This window comes from Telmatherina bonti (assembly GCF_933228915.1).
Source record: "Telmatherina bonti genome assembly, chromosome: 23".
Taxonomy (NCBI): domain Eukaryota; kingdom Metazoa; phylum Chordata; class Actinopteri; order Atheriniformes; family Telmatherinidae; genus Telmatherina; species Telmatherina bonti.
In genome coordinates, this window is record NC_136632.1 from 23936384 (window position 1) to 23956136 (window position 19753).

General features: G+C 40.4%; 2 protein-coding genes across 2 annotated transcripts; both read right to left on the reverse strand.

Annotated features, from left to right (window-relative positions):
- Positions 1-7607: 7607 nt before the first annotated feature.
- On the reverse strand, positions 7608-13120 carry echdc3 (enoyl CoA hydratase domain containing 3; the record flags this gene model as incomplete). Its single annotated transcript, XM_079263411.1, has 6 exons — positions 7608-9248; positions 9477-9655; positions 10687-10887; positions 11356-11453; positions 11530-11651; positions 12984-13120. 6 exons carry the CDS (start codon positions 13118-13120, stop codon positions 9095-9097), a joined length of 891 nt encoding a protein of 296 aa, XP_079119537.1. The 3' UTR covers positions 7608-9094.
- A 1776-nt stretch (positions 13121-14896) lies between these two features.
- Positions 14897-16279, reverse strand: LOC306773557 (nuclear factor 7, ovary-like; the record flags this gene model as incomplete). The annotated part of the gene is made up of 1 exon (XM_079263412.1): positions 14897-16279. The coding sequence occupies one exon, from the start codon at positions 16277-16279 to the stop codon at positions 14897-14899; it is 1383 nt and encodes a 460-aa protein (XP_079119538.1).
- Positions 16280-19753: the final 3474 nt, after the last annotated feature.

Below are 19753 nucleotides of genomic sequence, written 5' to 3' on the forward strand. Positions count from 1 at the left end.
TCTCCAGATGAGGCGTTCTAGTCTTCGCCACCCTGTTATCCCAAAGCTGTCTGTAAGGAAAACAACACCTGTGTATGTCGGCCATTTTGTAGGAGACAGATACACCTGTATAGAAACGAACTGAGTGCTTCCATGTAAATCTGTTTCACAAGGTTTACAATTTATCATCATACAATGTATGATGATATTCAGTGCAGAACTAAACAATGTTTGAGACATGTTTTACAATTTTAGAAGAGAGGCCAGCTCGTAGTTAGCTTCCACAGTGCTAGCAGTTAGCCTTTCCAATGCAAGCAGTCAGTCCTAATGTGAACGTGAGACACCTGAAGTGCCGCTGATGTCTCTGCAGTGGTGGATCCCTGCACAGTCTGGAAAGGCGGTTGTGCTAAAGAGGCTAAATGAGGTGAAATTGTGAGTGTGTGTGTGTGTGTGTGTGTGTGTGTGTGTGTGTGTGTGTGTGTGTGTGTGTGTGAGTGTGTGTGTGCGGGCATGTGTGTACATGTGTGCAGGGTAAAAAGAAGTGTACATGTGAGGACTACTCTGGAGACAGACTGTTGTGTAAGGTTAAGCAAGTACCAATCAGCTGCTGTCTCCAGGACAATGACCAGTGCCATCCGGATACTAAAGGTACCGACTTCCATTTTGAAGGTAAAAACACAACAATATCCTGAATGATGCAGGAGGGCAGCCTGGCTACTAACACTCAGCAAGTCAGTGAACACTTCCCACAGAGTCCTGACCAGAACCAGCAGGAGAGATCATATTTCTCCAGTTTTAGTCTCTCTTCATTGGCTGCCTGTTGAATCTAGAATAGAATTTAAAATCCTTCTCTTTACATATAAAGCCCTCCACAACCAGGCACCACTATATATCAAAGACCTCATTGTTCCTTATATACCAAGCAGAGTACTTCGTTCGCAGACTGCAGGCTTACTTGTGGTTCCTAGAGTCTCAAAGAGCCGAGCAGGAGGCAGAGCCTTTGGTTATCAGGCCCCTCTCTTATGGAATAAGCTCCCAGTTAGTGTTAGGGAAGCAGACACCCTCCCCACCTTTAAGACTAGGCTGAAGACTTATCTTTTTGATAAGTCCTATAGCTAGGGATGGTTAGCATCCCTTAGTTATGCTGCTATAGGTTTAGACTGCTGAGGGACATTTCCTGATACACTGAGCTTCTTTCTTTTTCTCTTTATCTCTCTCTTTTATTCCCCCCCCCAAATAACAGTGCTGCATCATTAACATGTATGTCTCCTGTCTCAGCAGGTCTCCCTGGCCGGGAGTAGCAGTTCCTGTTGTCTGTTGTCTTTCTGTCCTCTTCCCCCCACACAGCAGAGGCAGATGGCTGCCTGTCCTGAGCCGGGTTCTGCCGGAGGTTTCCTTCCTGTTAAAAGGGAGTTTTTTCCTTCCCACTGTTGCCAGTGTGCTTGCTCAGGATGGGAGATTGAGTTGGACTCAACTCAATCTGTTGGTTTCCTTATATAGGCTATTATGAATTGGCCTTCATTATGTTTTCCCCTCTGTCTGTAAAGCGTCTTGAGATGGCATTGCCGTGATTTGACGCTATATAAATAAAGTTGAATTGAATTGAATTGAATTGAAATTGATCGATTTTCTTTGGCTGGGCCGAATTTGTTGATCCAGTCTCCTGCAGTTCTATTTCCTGCACAGGGCAGGCAGAACATGTGTGCTGGTGGCTGGCTGGACCAGGCCCAGGTGGCGTACCCCACCACCTACTCCAACACCAACTGTGGATTTGGAAACATTGGCATCATGGACAGTTAGTCCACAATAACCTGAGACTTGGGACACCATCTGCTACTGGATCAAAGGTGAGATAAAGATCCATGGATGGATGGATGGATTGATGGCTGGATGGATGGATGGATTTTCATTGATGATAGATCATCATCTCATTTTGATCCAACATGGAAAAGAACTGGATCAGGTGGATGGAGACACTTCCATGCACTTGATCCAGTGATGGTGAGATTTGTTCAGTTTTTCAGAACTTTGGTTTTCAAAACTTTGGTTCTGAAGAACTGACTCGTTTCTCCTCCTCAGGCATCTTGCTACATTAAATTGGATCATCCATGTCCTTCAGGGACCTTTTAAAGCCCCACCCCCCACCAGGAGGTGAGTGATGTCATGTCATAGTGATGTCATAGTGTTTTTAAGCTTCTGAGTCTGACGTGGCACCACATAGGATGTGCAGATGCTGGCGGCGCTGTGGTGCGGTGGGGGTGGTGCTGCTGGTGGTCCTGGTGGTCTTTGTTGGGTATCACTTCCACCAACGCAACACCAAATCCTTCCACCTCCACGACTTCAAGGTGAGTTTGTTTCCATGTTTATATGTTTACATGTTTACAAGTTTAGGCCTGGGATATAGACTGATCCAAGGTCCGTTTTGAGTGTGGCGCCACTTTGTGGCGGAGCCACTGTTACCGTAGCAACCTGGTTTTTGCTGCCATCTGCAGATGCAGACAGCAGAATGGACGTCTGGGCTGAAGACGTTAGACTGGCCCAACATTACAGATGAAAATATTTTATCATGATTTTCATTTGTTTTCATTAGTTAGTCACAATTTTTAGAATATTACAGTAATCTGATTACTCCTGTTATCAGGTTTTGTCAAAGCGCTAATTGTGTTCATCTTGGATGTAGCAGGAGGAAGATGGCGAGAATGTAGCAGCAACTCCAGCACCTCTAGTATAATATATCTCTAATCCAGTTAACAAATCCGGTCCAGAACCAACGGCGTCCGTGAAAGCTGCTGCCACAGTGAGTTAGACTGGTGTTCAGACCAGAACCTCAGACCGGACCCAGCTGCAACTCCATTCTGGTTTTCCTTCCAGAGCAGATCCCATCAAGCTGAACCAGCGGTGCGTTCAGGAGCTGAAGTAAAAACAAGATGCAGCATTTCCAGACAGACAGATTAAAGCATCATGTAACCAGCAAAAGATTTCTGTCTTTAAAACCTGGAGAAAGTTTTCTGCGTGGTAATAAAACCCTTTCAGTCTGATCATAAAGCTGCTGTTTGCCCTTATCTGTCATTTGACCCATCGCCACGACAACAGGGCGAAATGGACGTTCCCCTGGCCACTGGGGTTTTGTGTCTACATGTGAAAGCATCTTGAAGGAACAGAATAAAACAGTCCTAAACTGGAGGGAATGCTGGAGAAAAGTAAAGATAATGGTTTCATAATTCTCATTATTTTCTTCTTATTACCTTTGTAAGTCTTTTCTGTGATGGTGTGAACATGACTGCTTCTGCTGAACCCCGCCTGCTTCCTGGCAGTGGTGACGTCCATCCTGTGTCCACCAGATCAAGCTTTTTACGTTTTTCATCCTGGTCTATCAGGATCTTAATCTGATTCTGAGAAATTCTTTTTTTTTTTCTTTCTTCTTCCTGCTGCCCATCATGAAAATGACACTGATGAATATTTATTAGGGCGTCAGCTGATCGCTGGTTCGATTCCTGATCAGTACCAGAGAATCCCCTTTTATGCTGGACCATCCAAGGGAAGGGTCCTTGCTCGTCTCTTTGGTTCCTAAAAGGACATATCTGCTACATAGGCGACGAGTTGTAGAGCTGCTACAGCAGATAGATAGCTCCCTTGGAAGCTCATCTGCTCTTCATATGGAATGCACTGGTTCTCGTCCACCTTCAGTCAACCTGAACACTAGTTTTAATGCTCATCTCTTTGGGTCCTAAATGGACGCTTCTACGCTACATAGCCAGCGAGTTGTGAAAATACAACACCAGATAGATAGCTCACTAAGAAGCTCATCTGCTTCTCTTGCAGGTAACACTGGTTCGCTTCTGCTCTCAGTAAACCTGAAGGTTATCTTTAGTGCTCTGTCATCAGAGGGATGGCTTCTTACTGATTGCTTTAGGCCATAAAAGGACGTTTCTACACTACATAGGTGCCAAGTTGTAGAGTTCCTCCAGTAGATAGATAGCTCACTTAGAAGCTCATCTGTGTCCCTTGTCGGAAGCGCTGGTTTGTTTCCACCTTAGGGCGCTCTGCCACTATGCCCCCAGGGCTAAGTGGCAGGGTGTAGTAGTGATCAGGCTTGGGGACCTAGGGCCTCTTTAGTAGAGTGGACCTAAAGTAGGAGAGTGGTAGGTAGTCCAGGTGCTGTAGACTAGCATGAAAGGATCAATAGGAAGTAGGCAGATACAGGTAGGTCTACAGAGAGTACTAGATGAATATAGATAGGAGGTAGAAAGGTACAAAGAGAGTTTAAAGATAGGCAGTAGCTGCAGAGCTAGGAGAGAAGAGAGGCTGAAAAAAGATCATCCAATGCAGAGATTAGACAGGTTCCAGTAGGGAATACACATAGGGAGGGAGTAGGTGAACTGCAAAACTGTTACCCTTGTCCTGCCTAACTTGGCCACCCTTCCTCTCCACATATATCACCTAGCCCTGTACCCTTTGCCTGTCCTGCCTCCATCTATCTCTCTCCCTGTCCTGCCTCCAACTACTACCTGCCCTGCCCACCTCTGTCACTCCTTCTCCCCTAGTCTGTATCCCCCCACCACTACCCCTGTCCTCCCTTAGTCTGCAACTCTTCCTCTGCCTGTCACTTGTCCTCTCCTTGCACTGTCCCTCTCCTACACCTGTTTACACCCCACCATCCCTGTCTATCTCCACTCCACCAGTTTCCACTGTAGCTCTCTCCTGCCTGTCTCCATCCAGCTAATCTTGCCTTCCTGAGCTCTAACTAACCTCCCTATGTCACAGCTCTACTAGTTAGAACTCCTGTCCTGCATCTATCTATGACCCCAGTGTAACTGTAACTAGACCCTACAGCGGAAGTGAACCAGCGTGTCCCGTAAGTGGAGCAGATGAGCTTCTAAGTGAGCTATCTATCTGCCGTTGGATCTCTCCAACTCGCTGGCTATGAGGCGTAGAAACGCTGCTTTAGGACACAAAGTGATGACTGAGAACCCATCGCTTGGATGATCCAGCAAAACAGAAGCTTGTCAGATCCTGGCAATAGGTGGGAATCAAAACCATGCCCACCAGGTGCCCTCAACACCAGGGCACCCTCCTAACAGCCAGAGCTATTCTTTCAGACATGTAACCATGACAAAAGCATCATTTTTACTGGTTAGAGTTTGTCTCTGAAGGAAGATATATGTATGGAACCAGGCCGAAGCAGTTCGAACCAAGTAGAACCAAATGGAGCCAAATGGGACTAGGTTTAATCAGGTAGAATAATGTGGAACCAGGCAGAACCAGATGGAACCTGATCAAACCATGTGGAACCAGGTGGAATTAGGAACAACCAAATGAAAGCAAGGTCGAACCAGGTGGAACTATGTAGAACAAAGTGGAACCAGGTGGAATCAGTTCCAACCATGCTGAACCAGGTAGAACCAAATGGAACCAGATGGAACCAGGTAGAATCATGTGGAATTGGATGAAACCAAGTATAATTGGTTGGAATTAGGTAGAACCAGATGGAACCATGTGGACTTTGGTAGAACCATGTGGTAGCTGTCAGATTAATGTAGAATCAGGTAAAACCAGGTACAACCAGGTGGAACCTGGTAAACACATGAATGTTCCTCTAACATGATTCTGTTAAAGGAAAACAGACTTTAAAGCATGCATTCATGTTCCATGCTACGTAGTCCAGTTTGGATTTGTATTTATTTTGAGCTCCATTAGCTTTTGCAATACAGCTATTCTTCCTGGAGTCAATACAATAGTCATAATACAATGATTACACCAGTTCAGGTTTGCGGGGAAGCTGGAGTCTAATCCAGCAATTATCAGGTACGCCTGGACACCAGTCCATCGCAGGGCCAACAAACAACACAACTATCCAGGCTCACATTCATTCATGGTGAAAATATAGAACAGAAAGGCCACTGTCTGAATAACACCCCCACCTAGACTTGAACCCATTACCTTTGTGCTGTCAGGATGCAGTGCTAACCACTGTGCCACTTGACAGTATTTGCAGAGCACTTTTCTAGTCATATCTTGACACACTCATACTGTTGTTACGAGAATCCATGTGTTTTACACATCACATGTACTATACAGTCTACAGTACATGAGGTAGTGTAGTATATGGTAGATGGACAGACATGATGTCTGACTGAGGAGCTCAGTGGTTCGAAGATTAAGGAAACACACCTGGAGTCTATGTGGACATGAGATAAAATCTTTTAACAGTAAGACTGTAGAACTTTCCTGGTGCTTTTATCTTTCTCATTTTGGTCTGAAAACTTATGTCCTGATCTTAATTTTTGACCTCTAGCTGTCCACAACACAGAGCTTCTTCCTACCAGCCTGAACTATTCTTCCTGAGATGGTTTACCTTCACTATGAACACTTTCTCTCTTCATTTCTAATTTGACTCTTGAAAGATCAAGAAATTTCTCCACCTGCCAAACAGGGAGTTGAACCTACAGCTTTTAAAGCTTCAGCCAGTCCTCCATCAGTCTGAGCTATCCTCTCACACAGCTCTGCCTTTCTTCAGAGCTTCTCTGACTTTTTCATTTGCCATCCAAATCTCTAAAGTTTTACCAACAAAGATTTGATAGCATGCCCAAACACACTCCAGGTGTGTATCCTCAGCCTGCGAACCACTGAGCTGCTCAGTCAGATGTCAGCTGTTTCCATCTCGAGGGTTTTCTACCTTTAGGTTTGTCATGGTCTTAATTTTACTGAAATACAGACTTTTTCTATAAGTTCCTCCACTTCCAGATGGAGAGGTGGTCACTCTTCATTGCTGACTACTCATCACTTCTTTTCCCCTAAAAAATGCTGGGCAAGGGTCCAGACAGACCTCCTCACACACAGCTTTCTGAGTTCTCTTTGCTGTAGCATCAGTGGTATGTCGGCATGTGTGAGGTTGATGGCGTCTACTACGACAGACATGAACCCATGTGTCCCACATGAGGAGCAGATGAGCTTCTAAGTGAGTTATCCATCTGCTGTTACTGCTGGACGACACGCTGCCTGTGTAGCGTAGCAACGTCCCTTTAGCCTGCACAAAGACAAGCGAGGCCCCGTATAAAACAGGCCTTTCTGGTCCGGACACGAACCGGTGGGGATTCAGGTTCCAGTACGAAGCGGGATCTGAACAAGATCATTTTTCCAACATGTGCTCTGGGCTTTTGTACATGTGAAAACAGGGATGAATTCTGTGCAGTGAAACCCTGCATATATGTTGAGTTTAACTTGTAGTGGGGATCCTTGTGGTGTTTTCTTTCTTTGGTTGGAATATAATTATTGCGCTAATTATATTCCACCTACCTACCTAACAGGGAATATAGTGTAGTATGACAAAATATTGGCCCTGTGATTGACTGGCGAGCTGTCCAGGGTGTACCCTGGGTTTTGCCCAAAGACTGCTGGGATAGACTCCAGTTTCCCCACGACCCTGAACTGGATTAAGCAGTTAGGAAAATGAATGACTGACAAAATATTAGACTTACCAACAAGATAGGAAACATAAAGACTGTTGGATGCAATTCATAAAACATTTCACCGACATCAAAGTCAAACAAGTCAAATCAAATCAAAATTTATTAAACCACTTTTCATACAATATAATGTAGCAGAAAGTGCTTAACTGTGGTGGCCGACAGGAGCAAACATACTGAATACAGAAAAAGATGCTGTTTATAAGAAAACTGAAAGAAGAAAATACAGCATTTTCACTCTCACAACAGAAGTGCTCAAACGTTCTCAAAGTTTCTACACGTTTGTCTTCTTAATCAGAAATAAGTTCTTGTGACACTGGATTTAAATCAGCCATTTGTTTTTTTTGGTTATTTTTTTCATAAAAAGCTAAAATCTTCTGTGAAAGACTACAGATGATGCTCCTGTTCAGAACACATTAGAAATATAATAAAGTTGCTCCATCTGCCACGAGGTAGAAAGGCTCCATTTCTGAAAGAATCACCTCTGCTATTATGCAGCCAAACATTTCCCATCTTATGAATTCATTAGAAAATAAGGATCAGCATCTGCACTGCATGATGTTGCCTTGCTTTAACATGGCAATATTTATCCCAAAGAGTCTTCAAGAGAGAAATACGTCTTTAAAACTCTACCTCTTCATCATTTTAAGCTTCTGTTCACATTTACAGTTCACTCAACAATGGTTTGATACGACCATGATCATTACGGTAAAATTCTATGATTCCTACATTGCAGAACAACTGTGTGGAGTAACAAAGTATAAATATTGGAGTAATTATTTTTCAGACGACTTTCTACTTCTACTATATATATATATATATATATATATATATATTATTTTTTTTTTTTTTTTTTTTTTTTGATCAATTATCACTTTTTTTTGTCTCCTATTACAAATCTGTTGCCCTCACTGATTCCTGCAGCTAAGCTTATATTTACTTATATTCTAATAAAGGTTATTAATAACATGCCTTTTGAGGTTTGACTCTTTGCAACATAACAATGCTAACAGTCACATCCTCCAGGCCATGAAACACATTTTAATGCTCATATGTGGTTCTTTAAAATAGTTGCATTGCACTCAAATTTGTTCATTTTTCATCTGAATCTATGCGGCTGAAAGATGCAGTACTTCTGTACTCCCCAGTTTTTTTCAGTATTAACATTCTGATACAACATTATTGTCATAACTTTTAGAAAAATGTTATTTTGGGGAGTGCACTGTAGGCCTAATTTTCACACTTGCATTACTTTCACTTTTATACTTTATTTGTTTAAATCAGTACTTTTACACTTAAGTAAAAATGAGAGTTGTTACTTTTACTTCTACAGAAGTCTTTTTAAACCTGAGTATCTATACTACCCGAGTAATGAATGTGAATACTTTTGACACCACTGTTCTTATTTTATTTTCTAACCTGCAACCCAAATCCAACAACGCAGAGCTCTTTGGTATTTTCAGTGGTCCAGCATCAGTCTCCTGATCATGAGCATGTTGCGGTTTGTGTGACACATGACGGTCCAACTTCTCCCTTCAAGTCATGATATAACAGATGAAATCCTCATGGAAGATGCTCTTAACAAATCAAATGCATAATATGAACACCATAGTGCATATAATCCCAGGAAAATGGTCTCTGATCGTGGCTCAGTCATGTGCTTTCTCTGCTTTATGGCTCCACACTGGCTTACGTTTCTGTATGAAGGCCTGAATGCCCTCCTGCCCATCTTTCAGGGCCAGGTTGTCCACCATCACCTTGGAGGCGGTCGCATACGCTGCATCTCTGCCTTGAGCCATTTGCCTTTAGAGGAAACAGCACAGATAAAAAACAGGAAGGAAAATTTACAATTCATTCACATTTCATAAATACTTTCACTAAAAGAACAATGTCATTAGATTCGTATTTGACCTCTTTTCTAGATCATTTCTTTGAGTCGGGGTATTTGCTTATTTCATAAAGACTCGTTAACATTAAAAACAACTGAAGTGACCATGAAAATGAAAAGTTAGCCTTTTTTAAAACTCTCACCTTTGGAAAGTGGCTTTTCCTAGAGCGACAACGGGTCGGCTGGCCTGACACACCCGCTGGGCGATGGCTAATGTCTCCTCCTCTAATCGCTCCTCTGGAACCACCTTGCTAATCAGACCATGCAGGAGAGCATCTCGGGCAGAGATGGGCGTTCCTGTTAATAACATCTCCATGGCAACCTTGTTTCAAAGATGGGGAAAAAGGCGTCAGATTAAAGAAACTGTACAATAATAAATTACTACATAACATCACAACACAGTCGTCGATAAATTATCAATGACTGCATAAGACGATTTATAAAATGATGATGGTCCAAGAACACAGTTTGATTTTAGATTGTTTCTTCCCGCAAAAAACACAAGTACTGAGCTGGTTATGTACCAGCGAATGAACAGTAAGTTAGTTCATTTTTAATAACTTATACAGTTATGCCAGAAATAATACACAATTATTTAATAAATGGATTAAATGTTGTTAAAGTGAATAATTATGTTGCTTATGGTTCTGCCACTGGAATTTCGTACCTCAGTTACTCAGTAGTAAATGTGTTATTTTGTTCTCCGTATCATGGATCTTATCTGACAAGTGTGGATTGGTCAAAGGTTGTTTGAGTGAAATTGTTGCAAATGATTGACTAGTAATGGGATGGGATTAAAAAAGTCTTCTTCCCACTCCTTTTCAGATAAAACTTCATTTCTTTTTCCTTTCTCCTCTTTTTGTTTACATTGTTTATTATTGAAAATTTGTTTTTATGTAAATACCACTGCCTTAAATAAATAGATAATTTAAAAAAAACAGTCACACTCTGACCTGGTACATAGTACTGATTCATACAACCTCATGCAGACGTATCCCTGCAGGAGTTCTACCTAATAAAATACTAAACATTAAATAAACTAATATATCTTAATGCTGGAGAAGGTAAACCTACAGAAAATGCAGTATTTGTATTTTATACGTGACTTAAGTAAGCAATATTTTAAAAAATTAACTAAAAAATAAATATAACCTGATGTTTTTAAATTTCCAGGTATAGTAACTCACTGCACATGCAGAAGAAAACATCACCCTGATATACATTTTTAATATTAAGATAATGATGAATGTAAATATGATAAATATGAAACATAGTAAATATGAAACAATCTTCTTTTCTTTGTTAAATAAAGCTGTTACAGTTTAAAAGACATAAGGAGCATCCTTGTAGCACCTTCTTTGGCACCGCTCTGCCGATGGCCACTGCTGGTGTTGAGCAGAACAGACCCACATTTACACCAGGTGTAGCAAAAGTAGACTCTTCCGTCGCCACGACAATGTCACAGGTGGCAACGAGTTGGCATCCAGCTGCCGTGGCAACACCATTTACCATGGCAATCACTGGAACAGGTATGTCTTGTATCAGAGTCATCACCTGAAGCACAATCAGAGAAATTCAGACTGATTCAGAAAAATATTTCTTTATTCGTGAATTCTACCTTTTACACACTTTTACTAATAGATAAATACTGAATAAATAAATAGATTAATTGTAATTTTGTCACTTCCTCAGTCATTAAAATCTTCTAATAAAGCTCACCGCAACTGATTATATTAGAATTTATGTAAAATAATAATTTGCTAAAAGAAAGAAATGCTGAAAAAGCAGCTGTAGTTTGCAGATAATGTTAAAAGAGCCACTTTTCTGGGCTCTATATTCCCAAATGTGAAGATTTCTTTCGTTATACTTTTGGCTGAATACATTTGGTTTTTTAACATCCACCCTTCGTAAAAATGTAAACTTTACAGATGTTTCATTTGAACATTGAACAAAAAAAAAGCACAGTCACAATAACTGGCAAGTAAAAACATCTAACAGATGAAGAGAAAACGGAGAATGAACCTCTGTACAGGTGTGAAACACCTTCGTGTGATACTCCCGGCCCTGCGCTGACGTCAGCTCCTTCAGGTCGTGCCCGGATGAAAACACTGGACCTTTGGCTGAAACACAGATATTATTATTTAAAACCAGCATCATTTTCCTTCCATCATATCAACAAACATGCTAAAATGTGACCTGATATGAGGATAACTCTGAGATCCTCGCTGCCAACATCAGCCAGGATGTTCTCTCTGAGTGACTCCAGCATGGACAAGGACAGAGCATTCCTCTTCTTGGGATTATTTAATACTATTCTCCTGGAGGAAAAGAGGGCAGAAAAGCCTTACATTATCTTGTAACACAGCTGGGCTAAAGTCTCCTTTAAGTTTGTCAAAAAAAATCTTTTTAAAACCAGATTTTGCAACTTTAAGATGCATAAAATGTGAGATAGCGATTGTGTGAAATCTGATTACAAACGCAAGAGGAGAAAAGCAATCACCTGGGTCGTGTTTAAGAAAATTATATTCTATATACATATTTACATATACATATATATATATATATATATATATATATATATATATATATATATGTGTGTGTGTGTGTGTGTGTGTGTAAAGAGAGAGAGAGAGAGTGAGTATTCATTTTCAAAAAATACTAAGTTGATCAGATATCTTCCCTGGAGATTTCAATCTTTGAAAAGGTCCAGTAATTTTATTTATTTTTATTTTTGTGAACTAATAAATTCCTCGTGTCCATCTGATCTCCATCTATCTGTGGAAAAGTCTGGATGAGCTTCAGACCGTAGGCTGTGCAGGCAAACGTACTTTACCTTGTGATCCAGCAGAGGGACTCTAGCAAGACCTGATGACCTCTCGGTGACCTCTCAGTAAAATAAGCGGATGTAAATATTCAGATCCATCCTTTATTTATCTACATTTCTTCTCCAAGCACCCAGGCTCTGATGTCAGGAGGCATTTATCAAAAGCTTCCCAGCTATTTTCTCTTTTTTCACTCATTTATCGTCTCGTCTGCATAACATTTTCAGGAACACAACTTAGTGAAGAAAACGTTTTAAATAGGATCTTAGCACCCCCTTTTATTGTTACATTATTTATATATCAGTGAAAAATGTTAAAGATAAAAAATCAAAAGAAAAGTAAATGAATAAAAAGAAAGGGTAGCTTTCTAGACCCTTGTTTATCCTCAAGAATTTCCTGTTAAACTTGTCTAAAATAAATAATAAACTATTAGGATTTTTTTTAAATGAAGTTTTTGTTGTTGTTTGTTTTTGTTTTTATGATGGAGCAGCAGTATCGGTTAATAAAGCATAAAAACTGATTAAATAGCCCCAAACTTTCCATGCCTGCATGTTTTCATTCACAGCTTCTTAGAGACGCAGTTTTGTTTTTTCCTACTGACTTATTATTATAACCATGTTCTTTTCACCACTTGCTCTCAGACCAACATGTTGATATTTTTTATACAAGTTTACTTTTTATTTTTTAAGAGATCATATGTCTGCGTAATTTGAAACAAAATGTTGACACCGTGTGGTTATCTGGAAAATGCTCGGGATGTCGCAATCTTTATTCGGTCCATGTTTGTGCACGAGTTTCGGTGAGTGACAGCTCTGATAAAGACATCACCTGATTCCGTTGTTCTGCTGTCTCACTGTCAGCGGTTCCGGTTCGGTCTGAGAGGAAAACCGGGCTGCGGAGAGGAGGGACGTTTCCCTGCGGTGCCGAAATACAGCAGCACATCTGCACAACAAGCTGCGAGCCATGTTGAAGACCGATTCACTTTGACCACGCCCACTTCTGGGTATGACCGCGACGCAGCGACTGTACGTCACACGTAATATAACGTAAAGTAAGACGACGCCAGCGGAAGTCCGGTTCGGAAACTTTAATCAACAAAATAAACAAATGAATGAAGGACTTACTGAATGAATAAATAGTAATTTACGGTTTATGTTGTGTATGCAGGAGTAAAAGTGCCACAATGTGTTAATTCAATAATTAATCAAGTGATTAATTTAATGTGTCATTCATTTATTAAAGCATTAAATAATTAATTTAGTGTGTCATTAATTATTTAAAATTCGAAATAAATGCACAAACATAAAATTAAATATATCAGTAATTCATTCAAATACAATTCGCACACACACACACACACACACACACACACACACACACATATATATATATATATATATATATATATATATATATATATATATATATGCAATGAACTGTATTTTAATGAATTACTGATATATTTAACCATATATTTGTGCGTTTATTTCCAATTTTAAATAATCAATGACACATTTAATTAATGAATTAATTTTACATTAAATGTGTCAATAAATTAATGACACATTTATTTAATTAATTAATTATGTATTTAATCAATACATTGTGGCACTTTTACTCTTCCATAGTTGTGACCTAACTTGGTAAAACATTAAAGTCAGGAGTACCCTTGGTAAAAAAAAAAAATTAAAAAAAAAACCCAAAACAAATTATAGTTGAAAAAGTATCTTACATGAATCTGATGCCAAACTTTCAATCATTTTACGAAAACAAACAAAAAGGCAAAATACACCCCAATGTGACTAAAACCTTTACTTCTTTCTCCCTCCAATTTAAATTTTCATTTCAATTATTAATGTGGCCTTTTTAAGGTTAATAAAAAGAAGAAGAAACAAAGCAAAAAAGTGATTTACTATAAAAAGAACATAACAGAGTAAACTTGATGTTTTATTAAGTTAAATAAGGGCAGAATGTTTTTAAAATCTCACTGCAGTTTCTTACAAATGTTTTGTTTATGCATATAGTCCCTTCAGTTCTTATTAAGGTAACAAGAAATTACCAAAGTAGGACTAAATTTTCCCTCTAAAAAGATAAAATTTATTACTTTACTATATTCATTATGTATCTATGATTTCATTCCCCTGCAGGCAGCAAAAATCATCCCTCTGTGTCAAATATTTAACAGTGTTGTTTCAACAGTCAGCTCAAATTATAATTTTCACGGCGTATTATGACTTTAAAACTAGAAAAAACAAACTGACAGATTAAAAGCATTAAGCTGAAACATGATATTCTGCTGAAACTACATGGATGTCTAAAAAAAAGGGTTTCACATCTTTAAATCATATCTAGTATTTTTTTTTTTTTTTACAATGTCACATGGGTATGGGTTAGAGAAGCTTCTGCAGGAGTTTCACTCACACATGCTACATCATTCAACAACTTCAGCTTTTCTGTTCAAGTAAAAATCCCTTAACTATTATAAATAAGAAAAAAAAGGAAGATTATACAGAATTATTCACTCCAGTGTGTGATCTAAACCAAATTACACAAAACAACAGAAATACCTGCTAGTACATGTAGCTTATTGTTTCGGTTTTACAGCTGCATCTTCACTGGTTTGGCTTGTTCCTCCTCTCATTATTCACTTCTTTTCATTGGTAGATTAAACATTTCACAGCTTTTATCAGTTAAAAAAGCTGTTTTTGTTCCAGGAGAAGACTATGAGGGAAGGAGCATCTCTAACCGTGAGACTCCACAGCGACAGTGACAGGCCTCGCTGCTATCTTTATTGGAACCTTGCTCCAGGTGCTAATGTAAGGAAGCATCTTATCAGTGAAAGTGTGTGTGAAGGTGTGTATGTGTGCATCTGTTTCTACATCAGAAAACGACAGCAGTCCTCCGTCCCAGTCCAGGAGCACTCTGATCTTCTTGGGGTTGCCCGTCACCGAGACGTCAGATCCCGTGTCTGACGGTGTGAGTGTTTTGTATTCTCCACCGCAGAACATCAGCCTCCACAGTCCGGGCCATATCAGGCCTTTCCTCTGATTGGACTCCATTAACGCCCCCAACACGAAGGCGTTGTTGTCTCCCACCTCCACCTCCCAGCTGTGACGGCCTGAGTTGAAGCCCTCTGAGCCCACAACAGCGATGAAGTGGTTGATTCTCTCTGGATTATCTGGAACTTCCTGATTTCCATCTCCATGCCTCAGACTGGTCAGATCCTCGGACAGAACGAGGTCTGGATGAGCCGTGTTTGGATCCAGAATTACTGGACTGTAAGAAACCACCTCCTTCATCTTGTTCCAGACATTGAAGCTCAGGTTGCCAAGGTGATGGGCCACATTGATCAGGGCTCCGGAGACAAGCTCAGGGTCTTCAGACAGAGGTTGCTGCTTGACTCTTTCTGCTGCAGCTTTGTAGCTCTGCAGGAATGAGACATCTTGAGCTCTCAGCTCCTTTTCTGCAGCTCTAATTACACCAGAAAGAGCAGTTATATCTTTACTGAGAGCCTCAATCTTCTCCTTCATCATCTGACTCTTCAGCTCCTCCTCCTCTCTCAGTGCAACCAGCCTGGCTTCCTCTTCTTCTACCAGAAACTGGTGAAGCCTCTTGAACTCTTCCTTAATCCTGGCCACGGTGCTTTCAGCCTGAACTTTGATGTGCTCTGCCGTCTCATTGTAGCTTCCTTTCACTTGATGAATGAGCCTCAGTTTCTTCTGAAGAGGCTTTAAAGAATCCTGAAGCTGCTTCTTTCGCTCCTGAGCCGCTTCATTGGTGGGTTGGAGTTTGTGGTTGTCGTGTGTTTCTGAATCCCGGCACGAGCTGCAGATCAGCTGCTGGTCATCCAAACACAGGAAGCTGAGTTTCTCTGCATGCAGGCTGCAGACGAGCACAGATTCTGATTCTGAGACTTCATGTTTGCCCTGGATCGCAAAGAGTAGAGAAGATAATTCTTTGGAAGACTTTCTCTTACAGACCGGACACAGTGGAATCTTTGTGTTAGCCCAGTGGGACTGTAGACAGCCATAACAGAAGCTGTGGTGACTTGACAGCCTCACTGGATGTTTACAATTGTCTTGGCAAACACAACAAGTGAGAATTTCTGCTGATATAGAGGCCATGTTCTCCCTGGTTACAGCTCAGTTAGTTCCTCTTTTGTTTGTTTTCTCTCAAAGCTCGTACCAGGCCGACACGTACGATATCACTGGCAGCATTCCCAGTTTTCCCCGATGGTCCTTCTTCAGGAAGAAGTCTTGAGTTAGATCAGAGAGTGGGGACTTTTGCCTGTCTCTTACAGTGTCTTCAGGGAAAATAAGTTTTTATTTCCTGACTGAGTGATGAGTCATGCAGAGGGTGGAGTTTGGTCAAGTTGCATGTCTGGTTTCTTGTGGCGCAGTTCAAACAAAGGTTTATGAGAGCAGACAGAGGTCGGCCATTAAATAGATTTTGTGGCACAAACTTTACAGTTTTAGAGAGAAAAAAAGAAATTCTATTCTATTCTATTCTATTCTATTCTATTCTACTCTACAGTCATTTAGCAGCCACTTTTATCCAAAGCGATTTACATATGAGCGAGAACAACACAAGCATGAAATCAAACAGTAGAGGACATCATAGGACAAGTGGACTGGTGGACTGTCCAGTTGGAAGGAGATCTTTCCATGAAGTGCTTCGGGCCGTTTTTCACCCTTCCCACCCCATAATATCACCGATGTTAGAGTACAAAGAATTAATACCATAAAGTTTGTTGCAAAGAACTGGGCTAAGTTCTCCAACTTTTTAACAAATATAGCGATACTAAGTGTTGAAGAGCTGAGTCTTCAGCTTGTTTTTAAAAGTAGACATGGACTCTGCAGAGCAGACAGAGTTTGGGAGATCATTCCACCATCGTGCACAACAGAGGAAAACAGTCTGACCGGTGATTTAGTCCCACGTATTGGTGGTAACACGAGGCGTCTTTCACTGGTGGAACGTAGCTGTGGAGAGGGAGTGTAGGCCTGGATTAAGGAGTGACGGTAGATGGGAGCCGTTTGAGTTGTTGCTTTGTAAGCCAGAAGCAAAGCTTTAAATTTGATACGTGCTGCAACCGGAAGCCAGTGAAGAGCTATTAGCAGCGGAGTGACATGAGCTTGTTTGGGTTGGTTGAAAACCAGAAGCGCTGCGGCGTTCTGGATCATCTGCAGAGGTTTAACAGAGCACGCAGGCAGACCTGCCAGTAGGGAATTGCAGAAATTGATGTGTGAGATGACCAGAGCCTGAACCAACAGCTAAGTCGTGTGTTCTGTCAGGTACGGTCTGATTCTCTTGATGTTGTAGAGAGCATATCGGCAGGTACGGGCAACCGAGGCAACATGGACCTTAAAGGTCAACTGGTCATCCACCATGACACCAAGATTCAGACGTGGGAACAAGTGTGGTAGAGTCAAGTTTCACACTTAATTGCGGATGTAAGGAAGGATCCTTTCTTTTTCCAAACACATGGAATACTATTACAATCTAAACTAGGCGCAAACCACTCAGAGGCGTTAATGGTAAATGGAGAGTGTTAAAGTAGTGGGATGTTTTAACTCTTGCCTAACATTTAAGGAACTTGGAAAAAAAAAAGCTGCAAATGCTTTTAAGTTATCAAACTCCCATCTCATAAGACCAGCTGTGACCCAGAGCTATGGCATTTTATTATTTAATCTAACAAAGAGAGTCTGAAAACTGACCTTATGTCACAATTCTATTCTATTGTATTCTATAGTCATTTAGCAGATGCTTCTATCCAAAGCGAACAATTATTAATTCCAACAAATGATGCCTGTAAACAGGGGATGGGGAATCCCAATATTTTACCTGTCATTAGGAATGGTACTTTTTCCATTGATACTGATGTCCGTATTGATACTTTTTGCCCCTTAAAGGTGATGATCATGCAGTGGAATGGAATATAAATAAAAGTCAATAACATCACCAACTAAAAGAAAAATTATTAAAACAGTATGTTACACTGATTAGTAAATTAGACAAAAATATTTTTTTAATGATAATGAAACTAATGATTAATTTAAGATTATTACAGATAAAATCTAACATCTAAATATCGATTTAATAGTAATATGATAAAATATAATGTGCAATAACTTGCATTAAACCAGTAAAATATCAAAACAAAACTTCACAGACCTTCACCAACAGAAGCAGCAGAATCATCATGGCATCGTGACATCCGATTGGATGACATGATCATGTGACAGAGAAGGAAAATGCTGTTTCTGGGCTTTGCATGCAATTTAATTACCTAAAACTCTCAGAAGTGAAAACAAATGTCATATTTTGCATCACCAAAAAGGGATCTCAAATCTAAAAATTAAATGTATCAAATCCAATATTCTGCCTGATTGATATTAACCCTTTATGGGGCAAGGGACTAATTTCCATCACTTCGTTTTCTTTCATATTCAGCATGAAACCTTTTTGTGAATGTAACAACAGAATGGAGGTTTGGTACATACCAGAAGGACAATTTTAGGTTAAAATTTCTAAAGTCAAGGTATTTCATTGAGTATCAACTCTAGACTATCAATACGGGCATCCCTACTGTATGTATGTTATTATTATACAGGCTTGATCAGAATTGTAACTCAACTGAAGACATTTGGCACATGTTAAAATGGCACCCAGGTGGGATCAGAGTTCTCTACATGCTCTTATAGAGTTCATGTTGTCTGTTACTGGACTGGTCTTTACTGTGATTTCAACACACCACACCTTAAGGGACAACATGACTGCATCATCACCACTCCATCATTTCTGACTGAGAAATTGTGCAATATACTTTTATATGTGATGACTGTGCAACACACACCTCTTTACACTTAAATTTCCAACATTATTACCTGTACTTTGTACATGCATCACACCTCCTCCCTAGTTGCCTTTTAATCACTTATTTCACTGTTCACATTTATGTGGCTGCGTTGTTGCTTTTGACTTTCCATATTAAACGTTTTTTCATTTTTATAAGGTACAACATCTCGAGAGAATATTGCCTCATCTGACACATTTTAATGTCAGGAATACAACATTGTTGACATTAATTTTTTATTTCTGTTAACAGCTTATGTAACCCATCTGTCTGGATGTTTGTGAAGTAAAGAAATAAAGTTTCCAGTGAATTTATGTGTACAAATTTGCATCACATCAGTACCATAAAATATGGCTATCTCACTATTTCTGCACCTTTAAAAAGCTGCTTACAGATATCAAACATTCCTTTTAACCCTACAAAGCCAAATGTCTCATATTTAATACACAGTTTCTGGGAAATTTTGCATCATTTTATGGGAAAAATGTTTCTCAAAATCCTGTTGAACACAGTCTGATACAGTCTTCTGTCTGCTAATAGATACCTGGCTCCTGGGGGGGGGGATTTTGACTGCTCCATTGCTGGAGTGGCTAGGTTTCTAGCCCTACTGTGGACCTGGATGGGCCAGTGGCTGGAGTTGCCGCGCAGCGGCGGGGCGAGGTCGCTGGCGGGGGATGGGTTGGCGGGCGTGACTCCGTAACGGGCGCCTGTGCCGCCGTGGGGTGGGCTGGGCGGGGTCCCGGGC